We start from the raw sequence: 14,974 nt of genomic DNA, 5'->3' as shown, positions 1-14,974 counted from the left end.
CCTCCACCCAGACAGTGACCCGAGGCCAGAATTGAACCCAGGTTCCTTGGGTTGTGAGGCAGCAGTGCCAACCACTGGGCCACCTCAGTCCAATCCCTCCTTTCTTGCCCTTGAGTGAGATTCCATTTAATCCTGATGCGTCTCTCGAAGGTTGCGGCCTTTTCTAGGCCGTACTTTGCTGATCCTTTCCCACTCTCTCTATCTCGGTCCCTCCTGCATCTCCTTTTCTTTTCATTCTCCTCCACACTTTCTGTATCTCGCTGCTCCCTTTCCCGAAATTAACACCGGAGAGAAAAAGGTTGGAGAGGAGGAGGGGGAACGAGAAGGGTGTGACACCAGGAAATGAAGATTGGCGGACAGGAAGTGTGAGAAATAGGCCTTTAATGAGACATTGTTTCCATTCGGTGATGGGGTCCGGCGAGGTTGCCACGGGGACACTTCCGGGAGAACGGCCGGATGCCACTAGTTGGCCGCCATTGTCTCGTTGATCCAAGAGATGTAGTTACAGAGCTTGGTGTAGACACCGGGGTGACCGGCGCGACCACACTCGATGCCCCAGGAGACGATGCCCTGTTGCTCGCCATCACAGACCAGAGGCCCACCAGAGTCAACCTGTGGGAACCACATCATTCGTTAGTCAAGCAAAAACCTACATTTCTATAGCGCCTTGCAAACACTCAGTACTGACCCTCTGACAGTGCGGCACTCCCTCACTACTGACCCTCTGATAGTGCGGCACTCCCTCAGTACTGACCCTCTGACAGTGCGGCACTCCCTCACTACTGACCCTCTGACAGTGCGGCACTCCCTCACTACTGACCCTCTGATAGTGCGGCACTCCCTCAGTACTGACCCTCTGACAGTGCGGCACTCCCTCAGTACTGACCCTCTGACAGTGCGGCGCTCCCTCAGTACTGACCCTCTGACAGTGCGGCACCCCCTCAGCACTGACCCTCTGACAGTGCGGCACTCCTTCAGCACTGACCCTCTGACAGTGCGGCACTCCCTCAGTACTGACCCTCTGACAGTGCGGCACTCCCTCAGTACTGACCCTCTGACAGTGCAGCACTCCCTCAGCACTGACCCTCTGACAGTGCGGCACTCCCTCAGCACTGACCCTCTGACAGTGCGGCACCCCCTCAGCACTGACCCTCTGACAGTGCGGCACTCCCTCAGTACTGACCCTCTGACAGTGCGGCACTCCCTCAGTACTGACCCTCTGACAGTGCGGCACTCCCTCAGTACTGACCCTCTGACAGTGCGGCGCTCCCTCAGCGCTGACCCTCTGACAGTGCGGCACTCCCTCAGCACTGACCCTCTGACAGTGCGGCACTCCCTCAGCACTGACCCTCTGACAGTGCGGCACTCCCTCAGCACTGACCCTCTGACAGTGCGGCACTCCCTCAGCACTGACCCTCTGACAGTGCGGCACTCCCTCAGTACTGACCCTCTGACAGTGTGGCACTCCCTCAGCACTGGCCCTCTGACAGTGCGGCACTCCCTCAATACTGACCCTCTGACAGTGCGGCACTCCCTCAGCACTGACCCTCTGACAGTGCGGCACTCCCTCAATACTGACCCTCTGACAGTGCGGCACTCCCTCAGTACTGACCCTCTGACAGTGCGGCACTCCCTCAGTACTGACCCTCTGACAGTGCGGCACTCCCTCAGTACTGACCCTCTGACAGTGCGGCACTCCCTCAGTACTGACCCTCTGACAGTGCGGCACTCCCTCAGTACTGACCCTCTGACAGTGCGGCACTCCGTCAGCACTGACCCTCTGACAGTGCGGCACTCCCTCAGTACTGACCCTCTGACAGTGCGGCACTCCCTCAGTACTGACCCTCTGACAGTGCGGCACTCCCTCAGCACTGACCCTCTGACAGTGTGGCACTCCCTCAGTACTGACCCTCTGACAGTGCGGCACTCCCTCAGTACTGACCCTCTGACAGTGCGGCACTCCCTCAGCACTGACCCTCTGACAGTGCGGCACTCCCTCAGTACTGACCCTCTGACAGTGCGGCACTCCGTCAGCACTGACCCTCTGACAGTGCGGCACTCCCTCAGTACTGACCCTCTGACAGTGCGGCACTCCCTCAGCACTGACCCTCTGACAGTGCGGCACTCCCTCAGCACTGGCCCTCTGACAGTGCGGCACTCCCTCAATACTGACCCTCTGACAGTGCGGCACTCCCTCAGCACTGACCCTCTGACAGTGCGGCACTCCCTCAGCACTGACCCTCTGACAGTGCGGCACTCCCTCAGCACTGACCCTCTGACAGTGCGGCACTCCCTCAGCACTGACCCTCTGACAGTGCGGCACTCCCTCAATACTGACCCTCTGACAGTGCGGCACTCCCTCAGTACTGACCCTCTGACAGTGCGGCACTCCCTCAGTACTGACCCTCTGACAGTGCGGCACTCCCTCAGTACTGACCCTCTGACAGTGCGGCACTCCCTCAGTACTGACCCTCTGACAGTGCGGCACTCCCTCAGTACTGACCCTCTGACAGTGCGGCACTCCGTCAGCACTGACCCTCTGACAGTGCGGCACTCCCTCAGCACTGACCCTCTGACAGTGCAGCACTCCCTCAGTACTGGCCTATGACCAGCACTTTAGAATTATTGTCCTTGCTGCACACTTAAAGCTTGGGCCTTTCCTGGTGACACTCAGAACTGGTAAAACACGGCCTTGGTGTGTTTTTGTTGAGGAGGTCACTTATAAGTGATTATAAAAGTAGGGAGGTCTTGCTGCAGCTGTATAGGGCATTGGTGAGGCCGCAGCTGGAGTACTGTGTGCAGTTTTGGGCGCCGCACCTGCGCAAAGATATTTTGGCCTTGGAGGGAGTGCAGAGGATGTTTACTAGGCTGATACCGGAGTTGAGGGGGTTGAGCTATGAGGAGAGGCTGAATAAACTAGGCTTGTACTCGTTAGAGTTTAGAAGAATGAGGGGAGATCTCATTGAGACGTATAAGATGATGAATGGGATGGATAGGATAGAGGTGGAAAGACTCTTCCCGCTCAAAAAAGACAGTAGGACTAGGGGGCACAGCCTCAAGATAAAGGGGGGGCGGTTTAGAACGGAGTTGAGGAGGAACTTCTTCACTCAAAGGGTGGTGAATCTCTGGAATTCTCTGCCCGTTGAAGTGGTGGAGGCTGCCTCGCTAAATATTTTTAAGAAGCGGGTTGATGGGTTTTTGATAAGAGAGGGGATTAAGGGTTATGGGGAGAGGGCGGGAAAGTGGAACTGAGCCACGACAGATCAGCCATGATCTTATTGAATGGCGGGGCAGGCTCGAAGGGCCAGATGGCCTACTCCTGCTCCTATTTCTTATGTTCTTATGTTCTTATGTGTCAACACATTTTGGGTTGAGTAATTTAAAACAAGCACTTCAGCGGAGACATTCATGGATAGAAAGCCTGTGGACATCAGCGGCAGTGCTGTGTGCGCTGCGCTCTGCTCACAGCTCTCAGTGAAACTGAGACTGGATGACATGACACACTCCCCTTCAAGTGATGCCATGCTGCTATTCCTCTGAGGTGTGTTGCCGTAGAAACCACTGCTGCTGGTCCTAACTAGGGTTCTGATTTAAGGTTTACAAAACCACCTTGGACCAGTTCTTGCCTCTTCCCAAGTTTCCCCCGGGGGTGTGTTCCATTTTCCCCATGGTCTCCCTTCCTCTCTCCAGGGAGGAGAAACATGGCATCCTGGGCCCTGCCCAGTGATCCAAACTCAATCAAAGCAAAATTCTGGGAATGCGGGGCTGCTCCGGGCAAACTTCCCGCTGTGATGTTGGATTGTTGTTCCCTTGCTGCTGTGTGACTGGGACAGGAGGGGTGTGGATCTCACTCACTGCCCTTTCATTCCTTTCCCTTTGGATATGTTCTGCTAACAAACCCCACCAATATCCCTCCCTCCATCTGTCCAACCGTCCATCCATCATTTCTTTTTCTGTCAACATATAATCTCTGTACAACCTTCAATTTCTTTATCACTTTCTCTCCTCTTCTCTTCTTCACTCTCTCCCTCCGTTTCTCTCTCTCTCTCTCTTTCCCTGTGTTCCTCTACTTCTCTTTCTCCCTCTGTCTCATTCTGTCCCTCACATTACTTATGTGTCTCAGCCTCCCGCTAATGTTCTCTCCCTCCATTTACACATCTCCATCCATCTCTCCCTCTCTCTCCTGCTGTCCCTCCCTCTAGTCTGTCCTGTCCCTCCCTCCCTCTCTCAGTCTCCTCATCTCTGTCACCAATCTCTTCCTCACCCTCTCTCTCTCCCTTTTTTCCATCCCCCCCCCCCACCACCGGAGCTCTCTTGCTCTCTCCACCCCCACCCCACCCTGCCGTCTCTCGTTCTCTCCTCTTTCTCTCCCTCGTGCTGTCTATCCGGCAGTTCATTCCTTTGGGAAGGAAACGTTCCCGATTACCTGACACGTATCTTTGCCTCCCTCCAGGAATCCAGCACAGAACATGTTGGGGGTGATGGCGCCCTCGTAGCTGCTCTGACACTGCACGTCCGAGACAATCGGGACATCGAGACACTGCAAACGATTAGGGTACACATCTGCTGGCAGCAAGGTCAAGAATTGGTTAGCGAGGTAGCAGGAGATTTTGGTGAAGATTTGTCAGCACTGTCTGTGAGATTTGGGGTGGAGAGTACGAGAGAATAAGGAGCTTGGGGGGGTGGAAAAAGGTGAGAGAGAGGCTGAGAAAGAGATTCCATTGGAATCAATCACCAACCCATCTGAAATTGACCAGAAAGATTGGAATAAATACTAAGCCAGTTCCCCATGTTGGTTCATGCATGTACATGTGTACACATGACAAGTTTCCACACTCTGTATACTTCAAATCTGACTTCCTTGACTCTTTTACTCCCTTTTGAGCGGTTCCCGTACTTACCCCCATCGCTGACGGTGTTACCCCACCCTGCGACCAGGCATTGGGTGCCGTTGCTGGCACAGGAGTTGGGCAGTCGAACCGGTTGCACCATCTCATTAAACTGAACCGGAGGAGCCACTTTGAGCAACATAATGTCGTTATCAGTCGTGCCGTAATCGTATCCCGGGTGCCGGATTACCCTGATGATCCTACGCTCCTGTCTGGTGCGCTCGTTCATGGAGATGTCATGTGCACCGATCCACACGTTCAGCAGTCTGGATCTTAAATGAAAATCAACAGCGTGATTAATTTGATTTGATTTTGATTTGATTGATTTGATTTCAATTTGTTGTTTTGATTTTGATTTGATTTGATTTGACTTCACTTGATTTGATTTTGATTTGATTGATTTGATTTGATTTCAATTTGTTGTTTTATTTATGATTTGATTGGATTTGATTTGACTTGATTTGATTTTGATTTCAATTTGTTGTTTTATTTATGATTTGATTGGATTTGATTTGACTTGATTTGATTTTGATTTGATTTGATTTTGATTTGATTTGATTTCAATTTGTTGTTTTGATTTTGATTTGATTTCATTTGACTTTGATTTGATTTTGTTTTGCTTTTGGTTTTGATTTTGATTTGATTCAATTTACCTCAATTTGCTTTGATTCGATTTGATTTATTATTGTCACATGGATTAGAATACAGTGAAAAGTATTGTTTCTCGCACACTATACAGACAAAGCATTTCATTCGCACAGTACATAGTGGAGAAGGAAAGGAGAGAGTGCAAAATGTAGTGTTACAGTCATAGCTGGAGTGTAGGGAAAGATCAACTTAATATAAGGTAGGTCCATTCAAAAGTCTGATGGCAGTAGGGAAGAAGCTGTTCTTGAGTGGGTTGCTTTGTGATCTCAGAATTTTGTACCTTTTTCCCAATGGAAGAAGGTGGAAGAGAGAATGTCCGGGTTGCGTGGGATCCTTGATTATGCTGGCTGCTTTTCCAAGGCAGCAGAAATTGTAGGTGGAGTCAATGGATGGGAGGCTGGTTTGCGTGATAGATTGGGCTACATTCACAACTCTTTATAATTTCTTGCAGTCTTGGTCGGATCAGGAGCCCGAACCAAACTGTGATACAACCAGAAAGAATGCTTTCTATGTTGCATCTGTAAAAGTTGGTGAGAGTCAGAGGGGGCATATCAAATTTCCTTAGCTTTCTGAAAAAGTAGAGGCATTGGTGGGTTTTCCTAAATGTAGTGTTGACATGGGAGGACCAGGACAGGTTGTTGATGATCTGGACAGCTCGAAGATGGAATCTCTTGACCATTTTCACTTCGTCCCTGTGAGGTACAGGAGGAAGCCATTCAGCCCCTTGGATGCCATCTTGTTCTTTCCTTTGTTTGGATCTGAAACGATTATCAGTTAGCTGAAGGAGAGACTTGTTGCCATTCCTGCCTTAAGGAAGCTGTGTTTTTGGAAACAGATTTGACTACAACCTCTTCTGAGTTCCTTCACAAGGGATTTTCAGCGATCAATTTAGGAGGTGGGATTCCTGGAACAAGTGGCCTAGGACAGCGGGCAGCGTTGCTTCCTGATGTCAACCCACTGGGTGGAGGGACAGAGTGTTGGTCTGGAGGCCATGGGGGGGGTGGGGGTTGTGAAGAGGGGTGAGGTGGAGCCGGATTGCCACAAACAGACATGGGGAACCACACCGGGTGCCTCCGAACTTACCGTAGGAAGCAGTGAGCAGCGGAGAGGATCCATTGGGAGTTGAGGAGGGAACCTCCACACCAGGGATTCTGGTACCTCCTCAGGAACACCTGGTAGGGGAGACTGTGAGGTGCGCACTCGTACCCACCCAATACCTTATCGTCACGGGAACAGGAGGCAACTGCAAGCACAAGAGTAGGGAGAATAATTTAGTAACAAAAAAGAACATAAGAATGAAATAGGAGCAGGAGTAGGCCATCTAACCCTTCGAGCCTGCCCCGCATTCAATAAGATCATGGCTGATCTGTCATGGCTCAGTTCCACTTTCCCGCTTTCTCCCCATAACCTTTAATTCCCTCCAACTCCCTCTCCCTCCCTCCCCCACAATCCCCCACTCTCCCTCTCCCTCTCGTCCCCTCTCTCGCCCTCATGCAGGAGGTGGGAGAGGGGAGAGTGAGAGAGGGAGGAAGGGAGATGGATGAGTGAGGGAGGGAGGGAGGGGGGGGTGAGTGAAGGAGGAAGGGAGATGGGTGAGGGAGGGGAGGAGGGAGGTGGAGGAGGGAGGTGAGTGAGGGAGAGAGAGAGTGGAGGAGAGAGGAAGGGGAATGGGTGATTGAGGGAGGAAGGGAGGGGGGTGAGTGAAGGAGGAAGGGAGATGGGTGAGGGAGGGGAGGAGGGAGGTGGGTGAGGGAGGTGAGTGAAGGAGAGAGAGAGAGTGGAGGAGAGAGGAAGGGGAATGGATGATTGAGGAAGGAAGGGAGAGGGGTGAGTGAAGGAGGAAGGGAGATGGGTGAGGGAGGGGAGGAGGGAGGTGGGGGAGGGAGGTGAGTGAGGGAGAGAGAGAGTGGAGGAGAGAGGAAGGGAAATGGATGATTGAGGAAGGAAGGGAGGGGGGTGAGTGAAGGAGGAAGGGAGATGGGTGAGGGAGGGGAGGAGGGAGGTGGGGGAGGGAGGTGAGTGAGGGAGAGAGAGAGTGGAGGAGAGAGGAAGGGAAATGGATGATTGAGGGAGGAAGGGAGGGGGGTGAGTGAAGGAGGAAGGGAGATGGGTGAGGGAGGGGAGGAGGGAGGTGGGTGAGGGAGGTGAGTGAGGGAGAGAGAGAGTGGAGGAGAGAGGAAGGGAAATGGATGATTGAGGAAGGAAGGGAGGGGCTGAGTGAAGGAGGAAGGGAGATGGGTGAGTAAGGGAGGGAGGAAAGTGGGTGAGGGAGGGAGGGAGAGAGGGAAGGAGGCAGACTGGGAAGAGAGTGAGGGAAACAATCAGTATAAGGTTCATTTTGAGTTATTAATAGAAGATTGTTGGGCCCAAGTTCTATGGGACAAGATGGCGGCTCATCCATCACCTTCTCAAGGTCCAATTAGGGATGGACAATAAATGCTGGACCCAACCAGCAATGCCCACATCCTGTGAACAAATTTAAAAAGTTTGGTTCAAGGCCAGGGATGGGTTTTGACGTCAAATTGCCGGGCAAAGAACATTCTCGACCAGAACCCACGGGTTTTCCTGGGAAAGTGACCTCTGTTCCGTGGGATGTTTCACTCAGAGTGCCCGAGGGATGAAAGCTCTTACCTCCAATCAGCACAATCAGTGCAGCTAACAGAAACACCCCTCTCCTCATCGCAAACCCCTTCGCAAAAAACCCACAGGAGAATTCCAGAACCTTCTCCCTCGGCTGGAGAGCTCGATCAGTCCTTTGGTGCCTTTTGGACCCGGCAGGAAGTCTCGAGAAAGCGGGAAGTGACTGCGTTTCCCTTAATCGGACGGTCTTATCTGGAGGTGATAAACGGAGTTATAAACCCTGGCTTACAGCAAGCTGGGAAATCACAGAGTTCCTCTCCAGCAGCAGAGCACCGCTGAGGGCTTCAACAGGAAGTGGGTGTGAGTGGTAGCACAATGGCTATGTCGTTGGACTCGCGATCCAGAGACTGCGGAGAGACGTGAGTTCAAATCCCACCCCAGCACCTGGGAGACTTTCAATTCTAAAAATAAATAGATGTGGAATAAGGGTAATGATAATCAGGAGTTATCACGACCTGACTATCATTGAAAATTAAGATCCGAGTCACTAATGTCCTTTAGAGAAGGAGTAATGTGCGCAGTTCTGGTCGCCTCACTACAGGAGGGATGAGGAAGCTATTGAGAGGGTGCAGAGGAGATGTTGCCTGGATTGGGAGGCATGTCTTATGAGGATAGGTTGAGGGAGCTGGGACTCTTCTCCCTGGAGAGACGAAGGTTGAGAGGCGACCTGATAGAGGTTTATAAAATGTTGAGAGGAATAGATAGGGTGGATTCTCGGAGGCTATTTCCCAGGACTGAAATGGTCGCTACGAGAGGACACAGGTTTAAGGTGCTGGGGAGCAAGTACAGAGGAGATGTTAGGGGTAAGTTTTTCACTCAGAGGGTGGTGAGTGAATGGAATCGGCTGCTGTCGGTGGTGGTGGAGGCGAACTCGCTGGGGTCTTTTAAAAGACTTCTGGATGAGTATATGGGATTTAATGGGATTGGGAGTTACAGATAGTTCTATGGCCTGGTAGGTATGGAAATGATCGGCGCAACTTGTGGGCCGAAGGGCCTGTTTGTGCTGTAGTGTTCTATGTTCTAAATCTATCATTCTTACCCGGTCTGGCCTACATGTGACTCCAGAGCCTCAGCGATGTGGTTGCCTGTGTGTGAATGAGAGGGAGAGGGTGGGTGTACCCTCAGTACGTAGATAGGTTTGATGTACATAAAGCGAACATGTGAAATTCAATCAGGAATAGACCATTCAGCCCCTCTAACTTACTGTATATCTCGATAAGTTCATGGCCTATTGATTATAGCCCCGACTCCACTTTCCTGCCTACTCCCAGTATTGTTTCACTCACTCGTTAGTGATTAACTATCTATTTCTGCCTTTAAAACATTCAGTGACCCTGTCCCCACAGGGACAGTTCCACACATTCACCTCCCTACCGCCCCCCCCGAGAGAAGAAATTCCTCCTCATTTCCATCTTCAATGGGAGATTCCCTTACTCTGAAACTATCCCCCACACCTCTCCTCTCCCACATCTCCCACAAGACGAAGCATCTTCCCAGCATCCGGCCTGCAAAATCGCCTCCCTCAGAGTCCAAGAGGTTTCAGTCAGTCCCCCTCTCACTCTTCCAATCTCCAGTGAGTCTCGACCCCAACCTGCTCAAACCATTCCTCCTCAGACACTGTCCCTTCTCCCCAGAAATCGGCCCCGTGAACCTCCTCTGAACTGCTTCTCGTGAAATTAAAACTCTCCGAAGGTTTGGGGGCGCACTGCTGCCTCACAGCGTCGGGGGCCCGGGTTCGATTCCCGGCTTGGGTCCATGTCTGTGTGGAGTTTGCACATTCTCCCCGTGTTTGCGTGAGTTTCCTTCGGGTGCTCTGGTTTCCCCCCACAGTCTGAAAGATGTGCTGGTTAGGTACACTGGCCATGCTAAATTCTCCCTCAGTGTACCCAAACAGGCGCCAGAGTGTGGCAACTTGGGGATTTTCATAGTAGCTTCCTTGTAGTGTTAATACAAACCTACTCGTGACACTAAAACTTAATACTATAGAGAGCAGAACTGTACACAGTACTCCAGATGTGGTCTCACCAACTCCCTGTACTACGAAAGATTCCTATTTTTATATCCCATTCCCCTGGCAGTAAACATTAACATTCTAATTGTTGTCACAATCTCTTGTATCTACAGACTAACTCTAAGTGAGCCACGTACTGGCACGCCCAGATCCCTCTATTCTCGCAGTTCCACAATCCCTCTCCATCTAAATCATTTCCTGTTTTCCTGTTCTTCCTGCCAAACTGAACGAGCTCACCATTCCCCTCCTCCCACCCCCTCACTTACCTATCCACAACCCTCTGCAGAGTCCACTTCACAACTGAGTTCCCTGTCTACCTCGGGTCATTAGCAAACTCAGCATCACCCCTGTATCCAAGTCATTGATAAAGATGGAGAGGTGATAGCCTAGTGGTATAAACCCTAGACTATTAATCTAGGAACTCAGCTAATGTTCTGGGGACCTGGGTTCGAATTCCGCCATGGCAGATGATAGAATTTTAATTGAACAAAAAAAATCTGTGGAATTAAAAGTCTGCTGAAACCATTGCTGATTTCCATCAGTAATGTCCCTCGGGGAAGGAAATCTGCCATCCTTATCCGGTCTGACCTACATGTGGCTCCAGAGACACAGCGATGTGGTTGACTCAGTCCTTGGGCAACTAGAGATGGGCAATAAATGCTGGCCAACCAGGGGGCACCCATGTCCCACAAAGGAATAAAACAAAAATTGGGGATAGCTTTGACCCAGCGCTGATCTCTGGTGTTCCGCAAGGTACAGCTTCTCATCCCAAAAATGTCTCATGTACGCAGAATCAGAAGCAACTCCAGGCTGCCTCCTGGGAATGGCACCAAGAAGAGGAATTAATTCGGTTAGGATTATATTCGTCGGAATATAGAAGAGTGAGAAGGAACCTTGTTGAAACGGATAACCTTCTAACAGGGGGGATTCAGAAAGAATGTTCCCGATGGTGGGAGAATCCAGAACTAGGGGTGATAGTTTGAGGATGAACCATGTTAGAACTGAGCTGAGGAGCAATTTCTTCACCCAGAGGGTGGTGAATGTGTGGCATTCACTCCCACAGGAAGTAACGGAGGCCAAAACATTGTGTGATTTCAAGAAGAAATTAGGGGGTAAAGGGATTGAGGGATATTGGGGGGGAAGGGGGGGGATCAGGATGCTGAATTTGACAATCAGTCATGATTAATTCTATCATTCTCAGCCCATTGTTCCTGTGCCAGCTCTTTGAAAGATCTCTCTAATTTGTCCCCAATCTTTGCTCACTCCCCCCATCCCAACATCCCTGTAAATTTTCCCCCTTCCAGTATTTCTCCAATTGCCCCTTTTGAAAGTTCCGATTGAATCTGTTCCCCTTTGAGGCAGTGCCTTCCAGATCACAACAACTCGCTGTGTGTCCAAAATAAAATTCTCCACATCTCCCCCCACCCCCGATTCTCTTCAATCTGTGTCCCCTCTGGTTACCGAGCCTCCTGTCACTGGAAACAGTTCCTCCTCATTCACTCCATCCAAACCCCCCTCATGATTCTGAATGCCTCGATTCAATTTCCTCCTTAACCTTCCCCGCTCCGGGGAGAACGATCCCAATTTCTCCCATGTCAACAGGTTATATCTTCTACGAAACACAAAATGCAGAGATAGAGGTGAGAGGTCCATCTTTATTTTAACTGCTGAAGAATGACTTGCAATCATTAGATTTTGTTATTGAATAGGACATGGGTTTGTGCGCTGTGGGACAATACTGCTGAGGATGTTCATGGTCAGTGATCTTGTCATCAGTTAACTGAGGTAATGCCATAATCCATCGGATTCCCAGAAATATTCACAGGTTGGTCCACCTCTCAGGATGAACGTCAAACTGAATGCATGAGTTGATCGATCAGGATTCGAGTGTAAGTGTTAATAGCGGCGGTACCATAATTAAATGCATCCCTGTCCAAAGGAAATTTCAAATCAGTTGAAAAGATACCAAAAACAAGCATCAAAACACACAGAGATATATTCTCCCCCCTCACCACAAACACTGGGATTATTCCCCCAACTTCCCCCAGAACCTCAATCACTCCCTGCACGGGGTTAGATACAGAGTAAAGCTCCCTCTACACTGTCTCCCCATCAAACACTCCCAGGACGGGTACAGCACGGGGTTAGATACAGAGTAAAGCTCCCTCTACACTGTCCCCATCAAACACTCCCAGGACAGGCACAGCACGGGGTTAGATACAGAGTAAAGCTCCCTCTACACTGTCCCCCCATCAAACACTCCCAGGACAGGTACAGCACGGGGTTAGATACAGAGTAAAGCTCCCTCTACACTGTCCCCCATCAAACACTCCCAGGACAGGTACAGCACGGGGTTAGATACAGAGTAAAGCTCCCTCTACACTGTCCCCCATCAAACACTCCCAGGACAGGTACAGCACGGGGTTAGATACAGAGTAAAGCTCCCTCTACACTGTCCCCCATCAAACACTCCCAGGACAGGGACAGCACGGGGTTAGATACAGAGTAAAGCTCCCTCTACACTGTCCCCATCAAACACTCCCAGGACAGGTACAGCACGGGGTTAGATACAGAGTAAAGCTCCCTCTACACTGTCCCCCATCAAACACTCCCAGGACAGGTACAGCACGGGGTTAGATACAGAGTAAAGCTCCCTCTACACTGTCCCCATCAAACACTCCCAGGACAGGTACAGAATGGGGTTAGATACAGAGTAAAGCTCCCTCTACACTGTCCCCCATCAAACACTCCCAGGACAGGCGAGAATATGAAGAATGTTCCAGAATTTCCGGTTTCTATAATCCCGATTCTGTCTCAGGGCAGTGGTTATTTGGAGGTGAAAGATCGCTCTGACTCAGGGCCGTACTTACTTGAGATACTGGGCAGTGGGTGAGGCTGACACAGTCTCAAACCACTCGGTGACTCTGGTGGAGATAGTGTTCCAGGATTGCTTGAGTGTGTCGCTAAATCCCTCCTCGGCATCTGGCTGCACCACCTGGCTGGCACCTGTCAAAGCTGGAAATACCAAAACTGGCATCAGAGACTGGCACAAGGCATGGACATATGAGTTAAGGCTGCCAGGGAGGGACGGAGAGAAGGAGGGATTGGGTTAGTAGAGAGAGTGAGGGAGTGAAGTGTCAGGAGAGGGAGTGAGGGGACAGGGGTATGAGGGATGTGAGGGGGAGAGATGTGAGGGATACGAGGGCGAAAGGTAAATGCGAGAATGGGTAAACAGCACAGGGTTAGATACAGAGTAAAGCTCCCTCTACACTGTCCCCATCAAACACTCCCAGGACAGGTACAGCACGGGGTTAGATACAGAGTAAAGCTCCCTCTACACTGTCCCCCATCAAACACTCCCAGGACAGGTACAGCACGGGGTTAGATACAGAGTAAAGCTCCCTCTACACTGTCCCCATCAAACACTCCCAGGACAGGTACAGCATGGGGTTCGATACAGAGTAAAGCTCCCTCTACACTGTCCCCATCAAACACTCCCAGGACAGGTACAGCACAGGGTTAGATACAGAGTAAAGCTCCCTCTGCACTGTCCCCATCAAACACTCCCAGGACAGGTACAGCACGGGGTTAGATACAGAGTAAAGCTCCCTCTACACTGTCCCCATCAAACACACCCAGGACAGGTACAGCACGGGGTTAGATACAGAGTGAAGCTCCCTCTACACTATCCCCATCAAACACTCCCAGGACAGGTACAGCACGGGGTTAGATACAGAGTAAAGCTCCCTCTACACTGTCCCCATCAAACACTCCCAGGACAGGTACAGCACGGGGTTAGATACAGAGTAAAGCTCCCTCTACACTGTCCCCATCAAACACTCCCAGGACAGGTACAGCACGGGGTTAGATACAGAGTAAAGCTCCCTCTACACTGTCCCCATCAAACACTCCCAGGACAGGTACAGCACGGGGTTAGATACAGAGTAAAGCTCCCTCTACACTGTCCCCCATCAAACACTCCCAGGACAGGTACAGCACGGGGTTAGATACAGAGTAAAGCTCTCTCTACACTGTCCCCATCAAACACTCCCAGGACAGGTACAGCACGGGGTTAGATACAGAGTAAAGCTCTCTCTACACTGTCCCCATCAAACACTCCCAGGACAGGTACAGCACGGGGTTAGATACAGAGTAAAGCTCCCTCTACACTGTCCCCATCAAACACTCCCAGGACAGGTACAGCACGGGGTTAGATACAGAGTAAAGCTCCCTCTACACTGTCCCCATCAAACACACCCAGGACAGGTACAGCACGGGGTTAGATACAGAGTAAAGCTCCCTCTACACTGTCCCCCATCAAACACTCCCAGGACAGGTACAGCACGGGGTTAGATACAGAGTAAAGCTCCCTCTACACTGTCCCCATCAAACACTCCCAGGACAGGTACAGCACGGGGTTAGATACAGAGTAAAGCTCCCTCTACACTGTCCCCATCAAACACTCCCAGGTACAGCCGTGATCTCCACATCCCCGGAATGAATATATAAAGGATCTTACCACAGCAGCAGGATGCGATGAGGAGGCCAGCGAGTGTGAGGATATACAGCCTCATCGTATCCCTGAGGTTTTTACTGAACAATATTCTGAGTGTGAGGGGACAGGGTCACACTTCTCCAACTGTTTCACACCGCTCCCACTCTCTCTGTCACAAAGGAATAACATTTCCCAGTTACACACACTGCCGGATACTGCAGCCTGCCTTTCCCCGGATTCTACCGGTTCCCCAGGAACAGGCAAACCCAACTAGCAGGAACGACTCAGTCC

General features: G+C 51.0%; 1 protein-coding gene across 1 annotated transcript; it reads right to left on the bottom strand.

Moving 5' to 3' along the window:
* Positions 1–430: 430 nt before the first annotated feature.
* Positions 431–8,427, bottom strand: LOC145340168 (trypsin-like). The gene is made up of 5 exons (XM_080184599.1): positions 8,169–8,427; positions 6,621–6,780; positions 4,902–5,161; positions 4,427–4,563; positions 431–612 (listed from the first exon to the last, which is right to left on the bottom strand). The coding sequence occupies exons 1-5, from the start codon at positions 8,215–8,217 to the stop codon at positions 463–465; spliced, it is 756 nt and encodes a 251-aa protein (XP_080040725.1). The 5' UTR covers positions 8,218–8,427; the 3' UTR covers positions 431–462.
* Positions 8,428–14,974: the final 6,547 nt, after the last annotated feature.

This window comes from Carcharhinus amblyrhynchos, unplaced genomic scaffold, assembly GCF_965287045.1.
Source record: "Carcharhinus amblyrhynchos unplaced genomic scaffold, sCarAmb.v2.hapA scaffold_814, whole genome shotgun sequence".
Classification (NCBI taxonomy): Eukaryota; Metazoa; Chordata; class Chondrichthyes; order Carcharhiniformes; family Carcharhinidae; genus Carcharhinus; species Carcharhinus amblyrhynchos.
The sequence above is the reverse complement of the archived record's forward strand: the minus strand, read 5'-3'. Positions and strand labels throughout refer to the sequence as shown.